This window comes from Lynx canadensis, chromosome B2 (assembly GCF_007474595.2).
Source record: "Lynx canadensis isolate LIC74 chromosome B2, mLynCan4.pri.v2, whole genome shotgun sequence".
Lineage (NCBI taxonomy): Eukaryota > Metazoa > Chordata > Mammalia > Carnivora > Felidae > Lynx > Lynx canadensis.
Genome location: NC_044307.1, coordinates 25091439 through 25115332, shown reverse-complemented (window position 1 = coordinate 25115332; position 23894 = coordinate 25091439). Strand labels below are relative to the sequence as shown.

Here is a 23894-nt window from a genome sequence, read left to right as displayed (position 1 = left end):
TGCTCCTTCTGATGCGGCCCCTAAGGGTGTGCATCTCTTTGGAAAGAGAAATAAACACATGCATGAGCACGTATGCACAGAAGTGCATATATGTGTGTACGCACATATGTGTATATGTACGTTTTAGTTAACAGTCAAAGGTCTTTGGGGGCTGAGCATGACAGTGTTCTGCCTCAGAGTGATATGACCAACTACAAAGTTATTAGACAGAACTCCTCATGAGGCTCAAATTAGCTCTGAAAGCCATTCTGAACAGAGTCCACTAGTGCTCCAATGCCACATTGACATTTGCTGAAGCCCGGGTGTCAACCTGGCAGTTTAACAGGGAGGGTCAAAACACAGAAATGCCCCAGCCTTCAGGATCTGCCCTTGTGTCTGCAAGCAGAAATGCCATACATTCAGCCCCCAAGGCCCCTCCGTGCTCTCCTAGCCCAGCAGATCCTCAGGGAGTAATTCTCTCTACTCAGGAGCTCAACAAGAAAAAGGAGACCTAACCCATTGGTTGGGTGGTCCGTGCTCCTCAAGACTGTCAAGGCAATGAGAAATGAGGCCCAGACCAGAGGAGGCTGGGGAGATGACAACAAAGTGTGATCCTGGATGGGATCCCGGAACAGGAAGTCATTAATGGAGACACTGGCGACATCCAGATGAAGGCTGGGGTTTGCTTAACACTACTCTACCAATGGCAGTTTCTCAACTGTGACAAAGGTCCTATGGTATTATGTTAACAATGCAGAGACTATATTCAGAAATTCTGTACTAATTTTGTAACCTTTCTGTAAACCTAAAATTATTGCAAAATACGTTTACTGAAAGAAACAAAAACACAAACAAAGCCAAGTAGTATGGGTGGGAAGGCCCCATCTAATGAGGGCAGGGCTTCTGTGCTTGGAGGAAACAGAATTACCTCGGGACAGACCCTGCAGCAGCCACATGCATGGGGACTGCTACTGATGTGCTCTCTGGCACTTCCTAGGGCCTCTTCCACCTCCTTGGTTCCAGTTTGAAGGGAAATATGTTGCTTAACCATAAGGCTTTAGGAGTTACTTAAACAAAAAATTTTTTGGATCAATGTCACCAGCTGGGGCATTTAAGGGAGAAAGGAAAAACCTTTTCGATGTCGAAGGGATGCCATGCCACTTGAGTTCCCAGACCTTTCTTCCTTCCCACTTTTAGATGCAAAGCCTGAGGCGTGTGCAAAAGCCAGAACAGCTGGCACTTTGGGTGTCTATCTATGGATCCCCCTCGACTCCCAAGCTCTTCGGAACCTTTATTTTCCCCTCTGCAAAAATAGACTAATCTGATTTACAAACATCCTTTCCCCATGGCTAAAACACTAAAAAACTTTTAAAGAGCATGGCAAGGTTACGGTTAACAGATAATGCGGGATCCAATGATCTTAGTATCTTCACGGTTATAAAACTCATCAGGAATCAACTATAATAGCCACACTTGCTCACCATGGAAGTCATCCAAGAAGAAAATTTAAATGTCTATTAGCATGTTTACAGAAGTTAAAATCTCTTTTTGTAATGTGGTCCAAACCTAACTGCTAATACATTATTGTATATGAAATAGATGTTTAAAGAAACTGCAGCAATTTCAATTGTGACTTAATTTTTCTTTTTTATAGGATTAAACTGTAGAGCCCAAGGTCTAAAGAACTGACTGTAGTCTACAGGGGTAACTGCATTATTCTAAATGGAATTAGATTAACCTGTCTGGAGCTATTGACATGTTGTCTCTGTTACATACCCTACCAGCCTATGAATAACAACATAAAGCTTCCTCAGCACTAGGTCTGTTTCTCTGGGACAAAAATCCCCCATCTCTGAGTTGTGAGAAACATCAGATGACTTTTGAGACACCCTAAGGTAACTGAATACAGGAGGCCTTTCTGTCTCTCTAGTCATCAGACAGAAACCAGGGATGTCCTAAAGTCCCTGAACGTGGCTATATGAGAATAAGAAGGGGAAGTGCAAGTTGATCAGACTCTGAGCACCAAGGAAATGACTGATAAAAGCATTTCCTCTCCCTGTCTCTCCTCCCAAGCTCTCTGACCCTCTGGATTCACAGCCATTAGAAAAATTTCAAAATGGGGCGCCTGGGTGGCTCAGTCGTTTAAGTGTCTGACTTCAGCTCAGGTCATGATCTCATGGATCGTGGGTTCAAGCCCCACATCAGGCTCTATGTTGACAACTCAGAGGCTGGAGCCTGCTTCAGATTCTGTGTCTCCCTCTCTCTCTGCCCCTCCCCCACACTCACTCACTCTCTCTCTCTCTCTCTCTCTCAAAAATAAACATTAAAAAAAAGAAAGAATAATTTCAAAACAAAACCAAGTGGGGCTTATTTAGTTTTGACAAGCCAGCAGCTCCCACTCCACCCTGTATTTCCCTGCCCCTTCTCCTCTGCATGTTTGGTCACAACCTAACCTGGGATACAGCAAGGAGTCTGAGAGACCTGGCAGAATCCCACTTTTGATTCTCTTTGCTGAGCTTCCTTGGGAAAGCTGCTCTGTGCCTCAGTTTCTCAGCTATTAAGCGGGACAATGCCCCTACAAGGCCCAAATGAAGGAAGCAGATGAAGCCCCACGTGGCCCTTGGTGGGCAGGCAGCCTTCCTAGCCCAGTGCTCTGGCTGGCCAAGACTGTCCTGGCTCCCCCACCAAACAGCTGTAGAAGGGAGAGGTGTCCTTGCAGACACGCAGAAGGAGACATGACCTCTACATATGTAAGAGATCCAGGTGAGGGCCAAACCGTGCTTCTTGAGGATAGACAGGGAGAAGACGGTGGTAGTGCACCGAAGCCCAGGCTCAGAGATGCAGGGACAGCACACACAGACGATAATCTGCGTTTGTTTGGATGGGGGTGTGAGATTAACTGGCTGTGCTTTGATGCTTGTGTGCACTGTTAATGCATTACGGGTGAAACTGGGAAAGCAACAGTTATAGAAAGGAGAAGACAAGAGAAGTAGGGGAAAGAAGAGGGGAGGAGGAACGGGAGGAGGAGGAGCAGAAGCAGGAGGAGCAGGGGTTGGAGCAGCAGGAGGAGGAGCAGGAGGAGCAGTGGGAGGAGGAAGAGCAGGAAGAGGAGAAGCAGATGTAGCAGGAGAAGAAACAGCAATAGCAGGAGGGGGAGGAGCAGCAGGAGGAGGGGGAGGAGCAGCAGGAGGAGCAGGGGTTGGAGCAGCAGGAGGAGGGGGAGGAGGAAGAGCAGGAAGAGGAGAAGCAGATGTAGCAGGAGAAGAAACAGCAATAGCAGGAGGGGGAGGAGCAGCAGGAGGAGGGGGAGGAGCAGCAGGAGGAGCAGGGGTTGGAGCAGCAGGAGGAGGAGCAGGAGGAGCAGTGGGAGAGGAAGAGCAGGAAGAGGAAAGCAGATGTAGCAGGAGAAGAAACAGCAATAGCAGGAGGGGAGGAGCAGCAGGAGGAGGAGGAACAGCAGGAGGAGGAGAGCAGCAGGAGAAGGAGGAGCAGGAGGAGCAGGGGGAGGAGGAGGAAGAGCAGAAGGAAGAGCAGGGGGAGGAGGAAGAGCAGGGGGAGGAGGAATGGCAGGAGAAGGAGGAGCAGCAGCAGGAGGGGGAGGAGCAGGAGGAGGAGGAACAGCAGGAGGAGGAGCAGGAGGAGCAGGGGGAGGAGGAGGAGCAGGAGGAGGAGGAGCAGCAGAGGAGCAGCAGCAGGAGGAGGAGCAGTGGGGAGGAGGAGGAGGAAGAGGAAGAGCCACAGCAGTCCCCCACCCCCATCACAGCCATTGTCAATCGCATGCACTAGAAGCTCCAAGGCAGTGGCTTCTGAGGCCCAGGCCCAAGCTCAGAGTAGAGAAGGCGCCCATTGTCTCCCCCACACAGCCCCTCAGTCCTCAGGTGTGGATTTAGAAATGATGGCACTTGGCCATTTGGATAAGGTGCTTCAGAGCAAGCAGATGAGAGCGACTATACGGACCTTAGCGAAGTCACCTCACACAGCTCTCTCTTCAAAATCTACCCAAAGTTTTGACAAGTGACCCAGCAGTGCTGACCTCTGCGACTCCCTCTCTGTGCACGTGACTGCAGCTGGCCTGAAGCCCGGAGGAGAAATTTTCTGTAACCACTCAGGTTAGGATCAGAGCGCTGGGGTCAGCCTGCCTGGGCTGACCTTGGTGTCATCACTCTCTAGTGGTGTGGCTTTGGGCAAGTTACCTAACCTGGGGACTCTGAGGAGTAATTCACAGACCCTCTTCTCACCTCAGTTTCCGAAACAGATGGACAAGACAGAGGGGGCAGTGAGGGCAGACTCCAAGCCTGATTACTTGAGAAGGGCAGGGGGGCAGCCCCACAAGGGCCTCATGCTGGGACTCACCCTCCCATCCGGCAATGCTGGGCCAGGTGGGCTTCTCCGGGGGGGGGGGGTGCTTCCCAGAGAGGGCCTGATGCATGAGGACAGAGGGACACCCACTCCCCGCACGGGGCTTGCTCCTTCCACATGGAGGCCACATCAGCAGCAAGAAGCAGTGCTCCCCAGCACTTAGCTTCTCTGGGCCCCACATCCCCATATGTCAAGCAGGGATGATGTGACGACTGACCTCATTAAGACTCTGGTGAGAATCAAATGCCGGTGGAGAGTGTCACCCACGCCTGCAGAGTCACTGCCCAATGACTGCCTGTGTTACCGTTACTATTGCCAGGGGCTGAGCACAGGTCTGACTCCAAGATGTCTTCTCACGGTGGGCTGCAGTCTACAGGCCACAGCTGGGGCCAGCAGCACTCGGACTCTTGAGAGGACGCTGAAAGTCTTGGGAATTAGGACGTGAGGACAGATGCCAGTTCCTGGTCGCTTTCTGTGACACTAATGTTTGCAGGAATGACACTGACATGACACTCAGGAGGCACATCCGCTTATCTACCTAAATTCAGCTATCAACTCTGCTGGGGAAAGCTGACATGTTCAAGATAAACAAGATGGCTTGTTAAAGAGGAAAGGGCATGGATAATTCTGGAACGTCAGGTTTTCTTCTAGCATGAATGCAAAAGGATGTGCTGGCAGGGGCATGAGCATTGCCCCCACCCCAACCCCCCATATGCATCCAGGCCTGAGACTCTCATCTACCCAGAGGTGAGGTGTCCGGCAGCCATGACCGATTCCCATGTGAAACTGCCCTGCCCCCTCCTGGACTGCAGGAGGCCTCGATTCAATTGTTCAGTAGACATTCAGGGCAAGCCTGCTTCGTGTCAGGTCTGCTGCTGGTGCCAGGATGCAAGGGAGCCCAGCCTTGCACACCCAGGCTGCCATGCCAGCTCTCGTCCATGGCAGGGTGATCAGCCCAACAAGGAGCCACAGAAACTGGTCAGCTACAGCTGCACGTGAATGATGGGGGGAAAACACCTAACTGGAGGTCTCGACCTCGTCCCTGAGGAGCTGACCACAGTATAGATGGGGTAGCAGGAGGCCCCAGTGTGGGGACGGCCCTGCAGAGGGGAGGCATTCGGTGTATTCTGAGAGCCTAATGTGGGCTGCAGCGCCTTGGAGAGGCAGGCAGAGGTGACACAGGGTCTCTGAGCAACTTCAGTGAAGGTCTTAGGGATCTAGCTGGAAGGCCCCTGGAGACTGCTGAGGGATTTCTGAGCAGGTGATGTGAGGGGAGGGGCAGTGAGGTCAGAGACAAGAAGACTCATTAATGTGAGTCCCAGTAAGGGACAGGTATTGGCAGGTGGACGAGATGAGGTGATGGGAAAAAGATTCCAAGCAGAAAAACAAGCCAGCCTAAGAAAGTTGGAAGTGGCCAATTCAGATGAAGCAGACTTCACCTACCTTCCCCCAGCACTGGCTTCAACGCATTTGACAGCTGGGAGTGAGCAGAACTCCAGAGGCAGAGGGGAAACATGTATCCCCTGGGAGTGAATGCAGTGATAACCCTCCCAAGAGGGGGAAAGTCACATGCATCAAGCTACCTCTCCCCCCGCCTCCTGCTGGAACAGCAGCAGAACTCATAAGCAAAGACAGGCAAAAAAGATGGAATACTACTTGCCAAAAATAGGAGGAAAATGAATCAGTGTAATTAGTATTGAGAAAACAAGCTTTTCCCAGACAATATTTTAACCGGAAAGAAGTGGATTGTGGTGATTTTAATTAGGGAAATGCCAGAAACAATTATACTGTAAGACTTAAGAGCATGAACCTGCTAATGAATGTGGCCCAGAGAAGTTTGGGAAGATGGCTGGACATTCCAAAATGAGCAAACATGGCCCCAAAGGGGAAATGAATCCAATTCTCATTCTTCTCCACAGTTAGAGTAGTATCTCTGTCTCTCAGCTCCCCCTGATCTCTCAGAAGTAGCACAGTGAAGCTGCCTCTCTTGGACTTCCTGGGTTCAAGTCCCAGCTCAATTACTTACTAGTCTGACTTTCAGCAAGATGCTTAACCTCTCTGTGCCTCAGTTTCCTCACCTGCAATTCTGGATAATTTTAGTACCTCTCTCAGAGGACTATTGTGAAGAAATAGAAGTTAATATATGTGAAGCACTTAGATTCTATATTAAATAGAAGTTGGTATTTGCAAATCATTTGGAAAAGTGACTGACATATAAGCACTATGTAAGTGTTATTCTGTTTATTATCATTGCCACTGGATAAAAAGGGACCACAGATGTCCCTCTGCAAAGCATGAGCACTCAGTACTCTTCATGTAAAGCAGACCTGGTTCATGTCCTTCCTCAATCCAGTAACGCAAGGGTTCCAGGCTTCCTGAACTCTTCTGCCTGTGCTGAAGTGCCTGGCAGATCAAGCCTGCCCTATAGGTGGAGGCTGCCTAGCCTTGCTGTCCCCATCTGCCAGGTCATAGGTACAGGCCAAGGCAAGGATGCCACCTGGTTAAGCAGCAGCATCTGGGGGACTTTTATTGACCATGAACCCCAGACCTGAATCAGGAGTCTAATTAAAAGCCTAAGAACCATGGAATAGATGATTCCAGAAGCCCTTCCTAGCCAGTGTGATTCAGACTTCCTATGTTCCTTTCCTGTTGTGAATGGAGACGTCCATTCTCCTGCACTTAGGTCTCTGCTCACCTGTTACCTTGGAGCCGGGCTCCCCCTGAGCATCTGAATGTGACCCCTCACCACCACCCTCTATCTCTCTACTCTGGATTTTTCTGACAGCATTCATTCCTCCTGATGTATTATACACTTAACTGTTCACTGCATGCCTTCCCCTGCTTGCCGGTAAGCTCCACGAAAGCCAGGCTTTGCCTGTTTCCTTCTCTGTTCTAGAACAGTGCCCGATGCCTGATACACAGCAGGTGTTTCGAAAATATCTGCTGGACAGAATTTCAGATCATGCAGAGGGGGGATGTGCATGTTCTGTCTTAGAGCCTGTAGATTATTTTCCTGGGAAATTATAACAACAGTTCTGTCTACACCAGGTTGTCAGGTTGTTGTAGTGGGTCAGAGCTTGGGACTGGTTTTATCAGGACTTTCAAAAGGTCTGTGTGCCATGTACCTTGGAATTTCTTCTGGTGCTTATTAAAAATGCAGCTTCTCAGAGCTTATTCCAAATCTACTGGATAGAATCTCTAGGTACCAGGGAGGGGGCCCAAGAATATGGATTTTTTTTTTTAATTTTTTTTTCAACGTTATTTTGTTTTTTGGGACAGAGAGAGACAGAGCATGAACGGGGGGAGGGACAGAGAGAGAGGGAAACACAGAATCGGAAACAGGATCCAGGCTCCGAGCCATCAGCCCAGAGCCTGACGCGGGGCTCGAACTCCCGGACCGGGAGATTGTGACCTGGCTGAAGTCAGACGCTTAACCGACTGCGCCACCCAGGCGCCCCCCAAGAATATGGATTTTAATGATGTCCTGGTGATACTTAATATAGGATCCCCAGCCTGAAAGCCCCGATCTAGCTGTGGTGATGCTCCTGGCACAGACAAATTCTATGGATCTGAACTGCTATATTAAAATACTTCACTTTTCCACTGCTTCAGATGCCCAACAAACGGGTCACGACAGAAACCAACAATGGCATCTATGAAGGTCATGCTAGGGAAAACAGACATAGTACAGACAAGTCCTACCCCCAGCCAGGACTCTGCTGGTATATAAACCTGGCTGGCAGGCAAAGGCTGTGTTCCAGACTCAGGTTGTCCCCCTCCCAAATATTCCTTGACAGCTGGGTGCATATTAGGCTCGGGCCTCACTTCTGGGTCTGGAGAGGCTATGTGGGGTGCCACAGTGTGTTAGACTCAATCAGGAGAGAATCCAATTCTCTCCAAAGGAAGGTGGAGAGAATTTCAATTCACCCACATTCCTAGTTTGGCTGCAGATAAACAGCTAAGGAAGCTGCTTGGTAGGAGAGTGATGACTCCTGGTCCAGCATGGGAGGCACCTCTCCCACCTGGGTGGGGCATGCAGGGTTTGATGTGAGCAGTACTCACCGGGCATCACACCTTTGATGTCACTCTCAGGGTTCATGCAGTTCTTCTGTGTGAAGTGCAAGATCAGCTTCTTTGCAGACTCAAACTGCTGGGTAGCCATCAGCCACCGGAGGGACTCGGGGAATATCCTTCAAAGAGACAAAGGGAATTGGTGAATGTCTTCAACTCTGCAGGGCATCCAGAAGCACAGCTTCTGTCCTGAGCCTGGAAGCTTCACAGGTGGGTGGTGTTCATTCCTACCCACGTGCAGTGAAGGCCAGTGAATGCTCAGGACTCTCCTGAGCCAAACCATAGCAGTGGACGGTGTCTAATTGTTTTTTTGAGAAAGCATAAAACTGGGGGCGCCCTGGGTGGCTGAGGTCAGTTAAGTGTCTGACTCTTGGTTTCGGCTCAGGTCACGATCTCACCATTTCACAGGTTCGAATACCGCATCAGGCTCTGGCTGATGGTGTGGAGCCTGCTTGTGATTCTCTCTCTCTCTGCCCCACCCACTCATAGGGTCTCTCTCTCTCTCTCTTTCTCTCTCTCTCAAAATAAAGTTAAAAAAAGTATAAAGCTTACGATTTTTAAAATGTGGCACATAGGAAATAACATCCTACCAATTATATCAAGAAATCAGTGTGAACTCTTCCAAATAACTATGCGTTTCTAAAGCATGTTTAAGCAGTTTGTTGAAGGGATGCTTTTGTTATATGTTGTCATGAAAACAAACATTAATAGAATTATTTTAAGTTTAAAAAATGCCCGGCACGAGCAACTGACAGTTATTTTCAGTTTTCGAACATTTCACAGGACTTGCCTATAGAATTATTTTCATCTTGCTGCTAACTACATGCCACACTACTCTGAGATGATGCTGCAAGACAGCAGTTTTCAAGTTTTATTAGCAACAGATTCCTTGTTTGTTCTTAGTCTGAAATCTTGTGAGGATCCCAATTAAAAAAAAAAAACACTAGTGTTTTATTATCAAAGCACTTTCTAAGTTTCCTTTTATGACGACATTTACAAGTCAGCCAAACAGAACCACGTGCCTGTTTGGAGCAGGGTCAGCCACTTTTTCTGTACAAGGTGAAAGTCAATATTCTAGACTTCGCACACGACGAGGTCTCTGTGATAATTTCTCAACTCTGCCATATGCAGAAGCGGCCACAGACAGCACGTGCAGGAACAGGGGTTCCCTATGTTCCCTTAGACCTTTATTATAGAGGAGGTGGCCCCCCTAATTGGGAGAAAAGCAAAAGCTAGAAATCAGGCCAGGGCTCCGGCTATCACCATACTTCACTTCAGTTACACAGTATCAAGGAGTCATGGCGAATGCTGCTGAGACGTTACTATTGTAACTGCTCCACGCTGGCCATACTACTAGCTCTGGAGAGCCTCTAATTAAAGTAATCCAGAAGCTGGATTGTAAATCTTCCATTTCTTCATGCAGGATCCCAAACACAACTATTAAATCAAGCTCATCTTCTGCATCCTCTAATCTGTCTAATCAAGTTATTGAGCTCTGAGAAGTGGGTTAAGCTGCTCCTGACTGCAGATTTTAGGTCCTGATTTGGGTAGAGAGCACTCCTCGCACAGGCCATTCTGAGTGGCCGGCCCCACGGCGGGTGATGGTGGGGACCTGTGTGTTGATCAAGGTGCTTCTATAAACAACGCTGGGGAGGCTGGATAGAGAGCCTCAGGCCAGCCAAGAAGCACCCCCATTTCCGGATGCCCCACACGACAGCCCCCAACGTGGCGGGACACCTGCCATGGCACTTGACTACTGGGCACAGCGACAGTGCAGGGCCTCGCTGGCACCGCAATGGCTGTGGCCTCAGCCTGGGACCAGGGGGCCGCGTGGACCCACGGTGTGCCGTTCAGGGTGGGGGGCAGCGCACAGGCCCCATCGCCAGCACCAGCACACAAGTTGCCGCCTTTCTCACGTGGGCACGTTTGCAGGTGGTCCAAATATGCTTCGCCACTTTGGGAGAATCTTGTTAAAAGGCATCCCAGGACACCAGCTAATGTATTACTCTGACAACATGGTGGTTTTGCAGGTGGTCTCTGAAGTGTAAAATATGGTATACAACAGGAGAAAGCTTAGAGTTCTTTTAAAATAATTGAAAATAATTTATATCCAATGTTTATGGAACTCTACAGCAGGGAGCGGAATTTGAAAATCAAGACCATAAACAAGCATGATGAGAGAAGAATAGGGCCCAGAGCACAGGAGGCAGCAGTGGGGAGGAGCACAGCTCACCTCTACCCCGAGGCCGATCCCCAGGTGCCCAGGGATCCAGGCACAGGCCAGTAAACAAGCAAGGAGCGTCATCCACCAGAACACAAGGTTTGCATGTCCCCAGCACGCTGAGGTCCTCGGCCTCGATTTACCCTAAAGCTTTGCCAACAGGGTAGGGCTAGGTGTGGAGAACTGTAGGGAGATGCTCACTGTGAACAGTTTTGATCCCTGAATGGGAGGCAGGTGACAGTTGTGGGAAAATACGAAGTGATGTCTATTTGATGCCATTTTGTCTTCAAGGTAAAGCCCTGCATTACGCATAAAAAGCCAACATTTTTGTTACTGAAATCCCACCAGTCTAGGCATTAACTCCAGTGAGGACAGCTGCTCACCTCTTATCAGGACCCACAGAGCCCTTGCCCTTCAGGAGAAGAGGTTTTTTTCCCAGGTTTCAAAGCCACAGAGACCACAGTCCCATGGGGAAGGAGTCACGTGCAGTCTGGCGGTGCAGAGGCTCATGGGTCTCAGGGATGCTGCCCCACCCAGCTGGCTGCCCCTGTCACCCTCTATCACTTGTTTTGTCACACCCAAATCGTGCCTGAGGACAACAGACTTTGGGTAACTAAAAATGGCTAAGAATAATTAAATACCCTTTATGAGAAACGACAATGAGGAAGATTCTTCCTGGAGAATCTTTGAGACTTGCAAAGCTTGTGGAAGAGGCTTCAAGGACAGCACCTTTGCAAATGCATGGCATGATCTTTGCATTTAAGAGGTGGGTGTGGGCCTGTTCTGGAGCTCAAACACCCATTCAGTCACCAAAGTATTTTTTTCTAATATGTGTTGATCATCCCAAATGGATGTATCCCTGACCACAACGTCAGAGTCTTGTACAAGGAGATCTCTGTAAATAAACAGGTAGATGGACAAAGTAAATAAGTAAACACACACACACACACACACACACACACACACACACACACACTATTTATAAGTGATTTGGAGAGAAGCCTGTGCAGTATGGGACACAACCGGGGCCATGGAGAGCGAGCACTTGTAGAAAGGAGGTGCAGGGAAGACTGTCGGGCAGCACTGTGCTTGGGCTCCTTAGGGAGACGGGCAGGTACTACAGCATGACTGTGGGAGGGGTGTGGGGACAGGACCCCAAGAAGAGGTGCAGGATGTGAAACAGCATGTGTCTGGCGGGGGGGTGGGGCTGCAAGCTGGTAAAACGGAATGCTGGGGGTGAGGTGAGAAGAGAGAGGAGAGGGAGAGCGGCAGGACCCAGGCAGCAGAGGCTCCTGAGTGCCCTGGAGTCTCATGAGTGGCGGCCGTCTGACCAGAAGGACCTGCAGTGAAGAAGCAGTGCTCTCTGGGGAGACCTGAGCATAAGAACACGGGCCGGCTCCCATTAGCCACCCAACCCTGCTGCCAGTGGCAAATGGCACTGCAAACCACCTTCCCTAGGGCTGGATTTACGACCACCAGGCACCCTTCTGCATGTTTCCCACATACTAAGCTCTGTCAAGCCTTTGATGGGGTAGAATAATACTCCCTGCATTTCACAGATAAGGACAATCAGGCACAGAAAGTCCAGACCTTTAGTTAAGTGGCAGAGCTTGATCAGAATCCAGGCAGTCTGACTCAGGAGCCCACATCCTTAACCTCAGTGGCTGCGGCAAGGAAACATACTCCACATGCCCAGATGGTGTTCAGGTGACAGCAGCTCAGGAGGTACCGTTCTAGTGATGCTTCCTCAGGTGTTCCAGAAAACCACAAGCCCGACGGGCACATGTATGGAATAATGAAGTTTTGTGATGCCCTCCACATATTTAAATTTACTGCAAAGTCATAAAGAACTTGTTGGCCCATCGGCCTCTAAGAAAGCCCAGAGATGGCTTTTTAGTTTGGATAACATGTAGTGTGGCCACGTTATGGGAATTTAATGAAATCTCTCCTGACAAGTACATAATGTAATAACACCATGCAAATTAAAAAGCCGGCTGACAGCCCAGGACCTGGAAGGAATGCAGCTGAACCTTAGAGAAATTGATCATTTTCAACAAAAATAAAAGAGCACAGCAGGCAGTGGGCGGCCACGTCTGCCTGGTGTCCCCTCCTGTGTAGATATGGTGAGAAAGTGGCCGTGAGAGTGACTTCTGCTACCACGAAAGGTAACCTGGCAGAAAAGCCACAGTGGCTTCTCCGGGAGATAGCTTTGCAGATGGCTGCTGGGGGAGGCCGTGGCTCCGGAAGAAGGAAGTGTCCACGGAGCAAATGGCTTGCCTCAACCCCCAGGAGCAGAGCAGGAAGTTTCAAAAGCTGCAAGCATTTAATTCTTTCAAGCTCTGTATGAGGTATTATTATTATTCCTCTTTTACAGATGGGGACACTGAGGCAAAGAAAGTACAGGCCCATGGTCCAGCTTGCACAGCTGGTAAGTGACAGAGGTGAATTTGAACCCATGACTAGAGAGGTTGGGATCGCTCCAAGCCAGGTGGTTCAATGAACCCCAGGGCTTCTGCAAGAAGGATGTAGGCAAATCTGAAGTCTCCACTCGACCTGCTCTGGTCTTAAACCCTGCAAAGGAAGTGAGCAAAGAGCACAGTAAGGGCAGATGGAGGACCCTGTCAGGCAGACATATCCTCTCTCTGCTGAAGATCACAGGTCCGAGGGGCCTCTCGCCCCAAGGCAAATGATGGAGTGTTCTGAGGCCTTCTCCGAGCTACATCAGGATGGTTAGAAGGTCCCTGATTCCTCAGTCACAATTTCAGAATCCCAAAGGTTCTGAAATCCAAAAACCTTACTGATTTAATTCACTTGGCAATGAAGCCTGAACTGGCCTGGCCTCACCAGAGGCAGAACCAGACCTAATGGATACGAGCATTCTGAGTCTCAGGCACAGCTCCTCATGAATGCACAAACATTTCACTGCAGAAGCATCGAATATCTGATGCTGAGTAGCTGAAGATGGGATGGGGGCTGGGCACTTCAGAATTTGGGACAGGCGAGGGTGGAGCTGCACATGGATGATGAGGGGGGTGCGGGGCACCTGCCAAGTGCCTGCCTGAATGACACAGGCAGCGTCCTGTCTGGCTCTCCTGATGGCCTCCTGGCAGTCATAGGCAGGCCACCATCCACCGAACTACAGCTGGGGAGACTGGATCAAAGGCTTGGGCTATGAAATTCATTTTGCATTAAGCAAATCACAGATAAATCCATTCTCTACTTAAAAAATTAAAGCATTCCAGCCCTCCTGGAACCTTTCCCCCAATTCTGGTGCCCTCGAGAAGGCCTCCGCCCTCCTGTCGTCCTCCCCTCCAGGGGCAAATACACCTGCCTGGTGGGGGCGAATCCTTCCAATCATACTGTGGGCACTTGTACACTGATAGATCTTGGTGTTTCTTCTGCTATATTGCATTGCCCCCACTTTCAGTGACAAATGCGAGTTTCACCCTCAAAAATTCCCTTCCTGCCAGACTGCATCAGTGGTGCAGAGAGCATCACCCTCAGATGTGTGCATAGTGGTTTCTACCTCCAGGTCCTAGATATGACCTACACTAACTTCCTACTTGTGGGCTGGGGGCACCTGACACAAGGCTGGTCCAACATCAGAACAAGCTGAGCAGCATCATTTTCCAGCATGTACTTGGAACATGACAGAACCACCGTTCTATAGGTCACTCACCCCGTGGCCTCAATTATTCCACAAAAAGCCAAGAATCAGCAGTCAAGTGAAAAGGGTCTTTGACTCAATCACCTGCAGCTTTCAGAGGCCATCCACTGAAACACAGACATTCCTCAAAGAACTCTGAGGCTCCCGTTCAGGCAACCGTGGTCTAGACAGCCCCAGGCCAAGGAGCAGAGGGTGCACACCGGCTTGGGAAAGACAGCAGGACAGCAGCCAACATGGGAAAACACAGATGTTCCAACCTTGATCAGGTGCCGTGAAGACTCATCCCACCATAACACAGATGTGCCTAGTGCCATGACGTAAACCCTCTCATCACCCACCAAGAAAAGGCAAAGTTACAAAAATAAACCGCGGAGTCTGAGGGGGGTGTCTCTCATTTGCACTTAATTCAGCTCCTCAGGGCAAGCACATGGGCTGAGCCTCTGCCATGCCCTCCTGGGGGAAAAGGTAACATCAGTGGCAGGGTCAGACCTGGAACTTGGTCTTTAGATCTCTAGATCAGTGTAATTTTCTGCATGTCATGCTGTTTACCACATTGCTTCAAAACCAGGAAAATCTATTTTGGAAAGATGCCTACAGGGGCGCCTGGGTGGCTCAGTCGGTTAAGTGTCCAACTTTGGCTCAGGTCACGATCTCGCGGTCCATGAGTTCGAGCCCTGTGTCGGGCTCTGTGCTGACAGCTCAGAGCCTGGAGCCTGTTTCAGATTCTGTGTCTCCCTCTCTGTCTCTCTGCCCCTCCCCAACTCGTGCTCTTTGTCCCAAAAATAAATAAACATTAAAAAAAACTTTTAAAAGAAAGATGCCCACCAAATAGCTACAATGAAGTGTTGACTCTTTAAAAAAATTTTTTTAATGTTTATTTATTTTTGAGAGAGAGAGACAGAGATCGAGCAGGGGAGGGGCAGAGAGAGAGAGAGGGAGACACAGAATCTGAAGCAGGCTCCAGGCTCTGAGCTGTCAGCACAGAGCCCAAACTCATGAGCCAAAGTCAGATGCTCAACTGACTGAGCCACCCAGGTGCCCCTAAAGTGTTAACTCTTAAAGAGGTATATGGAAAATTTATTTTCATAAACCTTATTTTCCCAATAGCGTCACAACTGATATTACCATGTCATCATAGGCGGATAAATTTTCTGTGTTTGCCTAATTGACACTATGAGGTGGTTGTTCTTCAAAGCTGTGTGTCTGTGAGCAATTCAGACAAGGAGAACCCTATCTGCTTCTCCAGCAACCCCAATTCACCACATGCTTTTCAGACCACAAGACTCTATGATTTAACAGTCATGTGTTGTTTCTGATACGCTTTCCTATCTTTGCCTTCATTCCTGCTTTCTCTGTTATTTGGCTAAGTCATAAGCCCATCTGATTTACATTCATTGACCTGTTTTTGCACGTTGGTCTTTGTAACCTGTGTAGTCACTCAGTAGAATCAGTAATTAAAACTCAATACTGTGATCCTTTCCTAATACTACGAAGTCAGTATTTTTCTTTCACATTTAAAGATAAAACCACATATTTCTTCTACCCAATTGGAGAACCTGACACAGACAAGTATACTATCTAGGCTGTCTTCTTCCTAATACATTTAACACCAGCTCTGATGAGATGCCAACTTGGCAATTCTCTACATTAAAAGCATGTCTATACTCTTTAAATTACTGTCCTAGAATATTTATTCATAAAGGAAATATAGGACAGAGGTTACTAAGATTAACAGCTAATACTCTTATAAATTTTATCTTCAAGTATTAATTTTAGGGCGATACACGTGGAGAGGTATGTCTTCACACTGTCAAGTACAACATTACATCATTCATGGAATAAATGTATACGGGGCATGATCAACCTGCCAGCAGAGAAAAACATGTCATTTAACAGACACCTTACAGGTAAAAGCTTACAGCAGGTAGGCCATCCAATGTAGAGGGAAGGACACAAGGGTCATGAAAGGCTTTGTAGAAGTCAAGTTTCCCTGAATGTGTATGTGAAAAAAAAATCTCAGACTGTACTAAGGGTGCTTCTGATTTAGAGGTAATTGTAGCTGTTGGTACTTTAGATTATCACCAAGTTATCACATAAAATCCTGAAAAGGTTCTCAAAATTAAAAAAAATAAAATCAAAGTCTAGAATTGAATGAGTTACAAATTGGGAGAATATCTTAAGTTTCTGGTCCAAAGCTCTTATAATAATATAAGCTTGGTTCCTGTAAACAAGCTTTCACTTGGATTTTTTTAAAACTTTAGTTCTGTCTGATATATATTTATACACACGCATATATACATATGTACACACATGTACATACATATGCACATGTGTATATGTATGTATGCATATACATGTGTGTACATAGGTACATATATGTATGTATATATATAAAATTAAGTCAGTTCAATTCAGGGGATAGCAAGTGAATATAAATGAGCTCTTTTTAATTTTTTTTTTTCAATGTTTTTTATTTATTTTTGGGACAGACAGAGACAAAGCATGAATGGGGGAGGGGCAGAGAGAGAGGGAGACACAGAATCGGAAACAGGCTCCAGGCTCCGAGCCATCAGCCCAGAGCCTGACGCGGGGCTCGAACTCACGGACCGCGAGATCGTGACCTGGCTGAAGTCGGATGCTTAACCGACTGCGCCACCCAGGCGCCCCTAAATGAGCTCTTTTTAAACAAAACTTTAAATCATGATTTGAGTTAAACTTAGTAATTAAGTGAGAAGGGATGAGTATCATGAAATCAAATAAAAATTGGCTTTTAGGATGGTTAAACCCCAAAGTTTTCCCGAGACAAATAAACTCTTCATATAAATCTCTTTGTAGAATATAAAATTCTTTCATAATTACATGGCCTTTCCACTTAATTATCTGTCACAGAAACTCAGAACTTTGTGTCTCTAATGTTTTCCAAAATGGTATCCACCTAAGAGCCATAATTCTTCTGTTACAGAAAAATTATAGAGGAAATACATCAGGAACCCTGTGTTTATATACTAGTTTTGTGACCTTGGGCAAGTCACATCACCCTCCAGACCTCAGTTTCCTTGTATCTATAGAATGGAGTGGGGGGTATGGAATGACACCAAGGCCTTACCAGGCACCAACATTCTCTAGATTTATTTCATGGGGCTAATGGTGACTGTTGCCTTCTTCTGAAAGGTAAAAAAGATACTGATCAGGGCAATGCACTGTACAAATTCTAACACTGCTTTACGTTTTTGCCAAGCAGAATGAAGTCAGTAACTAAAATGTCTTTAGAGCTAGCCTTTTAAATAAGCAACCCCAGAATACTTAACAGTTGTGATAAATTGAAAACATCCTTCAGCTCACGTTCTAAACAGATGAATGCTTGGAATTCACCTAAAAAGACTCTGTAGCCTTGAGTGTACCTGGGTTGATTTTTTCCACATTCTCCCTCTTTATATTCTCTTTCTCCAGCTCCTTTTACTAATTTATCCATGTAAGCAATTATGAGGCCACAGAAAGTATAAGGCACCCAGGGCATTCAAAACATAATGTTACAGGGGGAATTAATTTGGCAGGCAGTTTTGCAAATCACACTAAAAAAACTGTGATGTTGGAAAACAACTGGAGGAGAGAAGTAGGCAGAAGCAACAGAGGCTTTATGCGGCACCTGCTTCTAACTGGAATTTTATTGGCACCTCTGTCGTAGCAGTCTGTCCAGGGAGTCCTGTCAACCTTCTCCCCCAGAGTCTGCTTCTGTCCTTCTGGGTCCTATCTTGATAACAAAGGAGCCCACGGAAGTCACACATTCATGGACTCATCACGAGGGTGGCCCCTGCCGGTTCCACCCTGACCTTGTACCTGACTCTGGAAAGCAACTTCTTGCTATTAGCACGTTCACCCTCCCAACCTCAACAGAAACAGTCTCTGAGACTGAGTGAGGTCATCCTGATCTGTCCGGAACCCCCACTTCGTAGCACCAGGCATGTACTTTGCCAGAGTGGCCAGCTGACGGGGCTGGGCCGCTTGGCCTCACTCTCTGTTCCTGTCCACGTGGACACTTGCCAGCAGTCCGGGGGGCAATCGCTTAGCAGCTAGCACTAGACATCTGTCACTGGGAGGCCATCTACCTGCTTTCTGCCTGCTCCCAGCCGTCCGACCCCACCACTCCCACAAAAGACACACATGCATGCATGTACATGCACATGCGTGCACACACTGGCCCCCCCCCCCCCCCCCCCACCGCCCGAGGTCTGCCTGGTTCCAAGGCTCAGTGCTCCTCCAGCTGGCCTGAAGCACTCCAGCTTCCAGAGGGTAGTGAGATGGAATGTTGCAGCACATTCCAGGTGTGGGGACAGTGCGACAAAGGAGTTGGTAACACTGGCTTTTAGAGCAGAGGCTATATCCTCTGGCACAGCACGTGGTTTTTAAGGATCACTTGTTGCCACGTTCACCAGGCTTTCTCCACTTTGAAGAGGAAGTGGTTTTGTTGACCACAGGGGTTCCTATTATTTTACATAATCTCTGCACAACTCACAAATTAAAAATGGGCAGCCTCTTGCCTGAGGGTTCCCTAAAATTCCATGCCATTAGCAAATCCCCAAACACCAAGTCAGAGAACATTTTGATCTCCCCTTTAATTGCTCATTCAATTGTTACGATCGAAATGTGGGCTACCATTTTTATTTACACACTTGCCTCGGCAAGTATTACCTAATCTTCCCGCCATCTGGATAACTGGTAGACAAATGGGATTTGAGTAATTTATTTTTGGCTTTAAATTTCCTAGAAGTCTCCCCAAATTAACTATCTGATAACCTGTAAAAATAATTATTGCACATTTTCAAGCTCCCAGAGGCTATATGCTTTTTATGATTTACCTCTTACACTTTCCTTTGAGGCAAGCATTTTCTCTAGTGACTTTACTGTTGGTATAACTGAATTCCGTTTCCCTCCTGCTGTGCAGGGAGCCCTGTGGCCCTTATTTTACCAGTAATAGAGTTTTCAGCATGTGGTACTTTGACCCCCTTCTGAAATAAAACTGTTTTTGACGGAAGAAAGTGTTGGGTCCCTCAAGTGTGTGTGGGCAAGAAAAAAGACTGATAATCGCTGGACTGAATATATCTATGTATCTGTGTATAAAATTTAATCGAAAGGGTCAGGGTGCCTGCGTGGCTCAGTTGGTTGAGCGTCTGTCTGACTTCGGCTCAGGTCATGATCACACTCCGTGGGTTCAAATTCCACATTGGGCTCTCTGCTGTCAGCACAGAGCCTGCTTTGGATCCTCTGACCCCCCTTTTTTCTGCCCTTCCTCCACTTGCACACTGCCTCCCCCTGCCCCTGCCGCTCTCTAAAAAGTAAACATTAAAAAAAAATTTAAGGGTCTTTTGAAATAATTTTAACAATGACAAGAAGCAAAATTAATTCATCAATTTAACAAATTTTTATAAGTCCCCCATTAAGGAAGGTACTGATAACCCAATGATTTTAAAAAATGCTTTTGTGGGGCACCTGGGTGGCTCAGTTGATTAAACATCTGACTTCAGCTCAGGCCATCATCTCGTGTTCTTGAGTTCCAGCCCCACGTCAGGCTCTGTGCTGACAGCTCAGAGCCTGCAGCCTGCTTTGGATTCTGTCTCTCTCTCTCTCTCTCTGCCCCTCTTCTACTCATGATCTGTCTCTCTCGAAAATAAACATTAAAAAGCTTTTTTTTAAAAAAAGGAATACTTTTGTAAATGTTAAACAAATACAAAAAGAGGAACTAGAAGAGAAGACTCCCCTGGTGAGAAGTGTTGCTTGTGCCTGGTGCATGTTGCTCTCGGTGGTCCAGGGCTCTGCTCATCTGCCTGACATTTTCGGTCCTATCCCTGGGGCCCAGCAGCACCACTGCACGTATGACTGAGCCAAGAGGCTTGTGGTCCTCATCCTGGCTCCGGGTTGCCTGCAGGTTTTTATATCCTGGCTCCAGGTATGAGTACTAGGACCTCAAGGCAAGCTGCAAATATCCCTGTACCTAGTTTCTCCACCTGTACTGGAGGCCATCCTGGTCCCTACCTCAGAGGATTAGTGAGAGGAGTTAAGGGACCAAATTATTGAAAATGCTGGGCAGCACCTGGATAGGGGCAAACCTTCCAGATATGTTAAAACTTGGAATTATTCTGGGGGCGCTTGGGTGGCTTAGTCCGTTGAATATCTGACTTGATTTTGGCTTAGTCCGTTGAATATCTGACTTGATTTTGGCTCAGGTCATGATCTCATGGTTCATGAGTTCAAGCCCCACGTTGGGCTCTGTGCTGACAGTGTGGAGCCTGCTTGGGATTTTTTTCTCTCTCTCTCTATCTGCCCTTCCCCTGCTTCATGCACTCTCTCAAAATAAATAAACTTAAAAAAGAAGTGGAATTATTCTGGCCAAAATATTTCTGATGGTATTTAAAAGAGCCAATGATTTTTAGGACCATTTACATATTGGAATTGTTAGTAAATTTTTATGCTGGATACTTATCTAACCTGAGGCCATTTAAATGTTTTACAATGGGTTTTTTCTCGAAATTTTTAAAAATTAAAATCCCTTTTAGCACATTCTTTTTTCCTAAGGGTTTTAATTGTTTTACTCCTCTACCCTGTGAGTTCCTTATGACAGCGTGCTCTAATTTCCTCTGTCTCAAGGTTTATCTTTCATTTGGGGAATTGATACTATTACTTATTCTCCGTGTTATTCAGTGCTGCTTGATCCGTCTCTAATTTCCTCATTATTTCCCATACGGTTTATTATCTTCTTATTGCTTTCCCAGATGCTTTTGATGATCACGCGGATTGCCAACAGCACTTTTTCTCTCGTCAGGATGAAACTCCCACTGAACAAAGCACTCTCCAACATATCTGTTCTTTCTCGAAGCAGCTCATGCAAAACACGCATTAGGTGAGTCCAAGATGAGAATCCGTCCTAACTCGGTACTTGGCTAACAGTCTTGGAAGAGAGCAAGAGAAAACTGTATGCAATGCTCTCCTGCATTTGAAGGTAGAAACTCACAGGAAGATGCCCCAAAGCAGCCTGCTCAGAGGGCAGGTAAGCAAGGTGGGAGAAACCTTTCCTTCCCATTAACCTTGATCACAGGCTGTAATTTAAGACTCCCAAACATACCTGTGTATAGGTTTATGTTTGCATAGTGCGGATAAAAGTGTTAGATCCAGCACCCAGAGTTTTTGCCTTCTTTCATCAGTTCCAGGAATACCTATGACATCTGCTGTCTGAGATGACGAGACAAATTTGCTCTCCACAGTGGAATTGGATTGGACAGCCAGGTCTTGCATGATATCTCACTGATCCTCAAGGATGGCATCTGTTTTCTTTCCCTACAGAGCCGAGAAACCTCTTCCTACAAGACGTGTGGCTTCTCCACAGCTGACTCAGTCAGTTCTTCCCTCACGCCTCAACAGCACCTTTATCTGGGGAGCACCAGGTCCCTCAGTCCGTGTGCAGGACATCTGGCTTTTTCTTCTATGATACACCCATCATACTTCTCGACCTTGAGCGCTCATCAGCATCCCCTGGAGGGCTTCTTAAACCACAGAACTGCATCCCACCCTAGACCTTCTGACCCAGTCAGTATGCCTGGGGTGGCATCTGAGAATCTGTGTTTCTAATGCGTTCCCAGGTGGTGATGATGATGCTGGTCCAGGGACCACATAACAAGAACCACTGATGTTCAAAAGCCAGCTTTTAATGACTTTCTCACACTTCTGAGTGTTCTGGTGAAGCTTTCTAAATGCCCTGGTTTCCCCAGCTAAAACCAGGAATAATCCCACCAACCTAATCCAAGGGTTAATGGTTAATATAGTGTCACACACAGAGAGGCTTGCAGTTGATCTCGGGAAAAGTGTGTTCCTAAATTCTGAAGACATGTTCAAATCAGTATATATTACTGTGCCTCTGCCACAAAGGAGGCTTGAGATGTGAAATGTGATGTTTTCTTCCCTTGCCGAGCTGTTCCAAGAGTTAGGATGGTGTCTGCCATGTTCATGAGGATACCCTGACACTCATGTTCTGCTCACGTCCTCATGTTGCAATGACAGCACTCATGGGGACCTTACTGAACTGGCATCACAAGTGTTCCCCAGCACATGCCGGGTCCAAAGCTGACATGCATACACTTGTTTTTACAAATAATCACGCATACCCAGCATCACTAATTTACATGTTAAGGCATGGTGATGTCACGTACTGACATCTTGGAAGAGCGGCAGTAACATCTTCATCATCTCTTGGAATCCATACTTGGTGCTGTTTCCTCCAAACACTTTATATAGACACCATGTGGGTGCCCTGTCCACCACCTTCTCACTCCTGTGTCATTCTTCTACAACGAGACCCACCCAGAAGGCCAGGTGCCACCTGTTCTGTGTATCGCCTTTCTGATTTTCCACCCTGTGGTTTTCTTAGATGTTCTCGCTTATCACAGACCTGGAGCCCCAAACACCCTGCTCCCCACAAGGGCTCCTGGCCGAGAAGGGCACCCTGTCCCCGAGCTGTGTGTCCTGGAGCAGGCTGCAGCCACCTGGAAGGGACACCTTTTACACACTGTGCAATCAGAAAGCAGAAGCCCTTCCAACCAGCCCCTTCTTCCACTCTGGGGTCACTGGCTACTTCCACATCCAAGCAGATGCTCTCTTAGATTCTCCCTTCCTCTAGTATTTTGGCTACTGAATCTGTGCCTCTGCCCCCTGCCTCCATTTGTTTTCTGTGACCCTGGAAGAATTCCACATTTCTTCTGGAAAAAGGATGGATCGATAGGATTTCCTTTCAGATTAGCATGGAAGCTCTACTACTCTGACTTGAGTGATAATGAATGCCCAAGAAAAATGACTAAGGAAGCACTTCTATTTGGTCTTAGTATCCTGAGGGACAAAGGCAGTGTGGATCTTGGCTTCAGGCACTGGCATCCGCCAGTGGATTTACCCCCTACCTCTGACAGGATTTTCATTCAGATAAGAAATATTCACAGAATCCTCTCCTCTGTTTTTGCTTCACGACAATGTGCCTAAATATGACTCTGTGAAGCATGCTGGAATACCAGCTCCCAAGCAAGCACATCCTTTCCTTCTCCTGGGCCACCAGTGAAGCTCTCCCTTCACCTAAGCCTGCAGGCCAACTGCAGTGGGTCCTGCCTGGACCTGGGAGGTATGAGCATCCCCAGGCAGCTCATGAAGTGATATCAAACTCCTATCTTGGCTCCACTTGGTGGGGCACAAATCATGCACACGCCACATCCTCCCCAGAATTCACCTGTCCTCACCACACCCCCTGTCAAACTTTGTCTGGTCCCCAGGCACATCATGCCTCTGCTGCTGCCACCTCTTCCTGACTGGCTTCTCCAGTCCTGGGCTCACTTCATTCGAGAGCATTCTGTAACCCTGTAGCTGCTGTAGGGCCGTGTATTAATCATGCCCTTTTATTTTCTATGTTTTCTGATGTTTCTGGGAGGAAAGACTGCCCCTCCCAGGGTCAGCCAATTCTTAGGGATAGCCAACAATTCACCTGTGAGCACACCTTTCAGATACAAACCAACCAATCAGAGCCCACAACCCCCACCACCTCCTCTGTGGCTCTCACACTCCAGCCGC

The 23894-nt window shown here is 47.6% G+C and overlaps 1 protein-coding gene across 2 annotated transcripts in view; it reads right to left on the bottom strand.

Moving 5' to 3' along the window:
- Positions 1-23894, bottom strand: part of SLC22A23 (solute carrier family 22 member 23) — a 182033-nt gene that overhangs the window by 22058 nt on the left and 136081 nt on the right. For both annotated transcript variants that reach the window (XM_030314934.1, XM_030314935.1), the window contains exon 5: positions 8401-8528. In XM_030314934.1, the coding sequence (XP_030170794.1) occupies positions 8401-8528 (128 nt within the window). The remainder of the gene's footprint in view (positions 1-8400; positions 8529-23894) is intronic.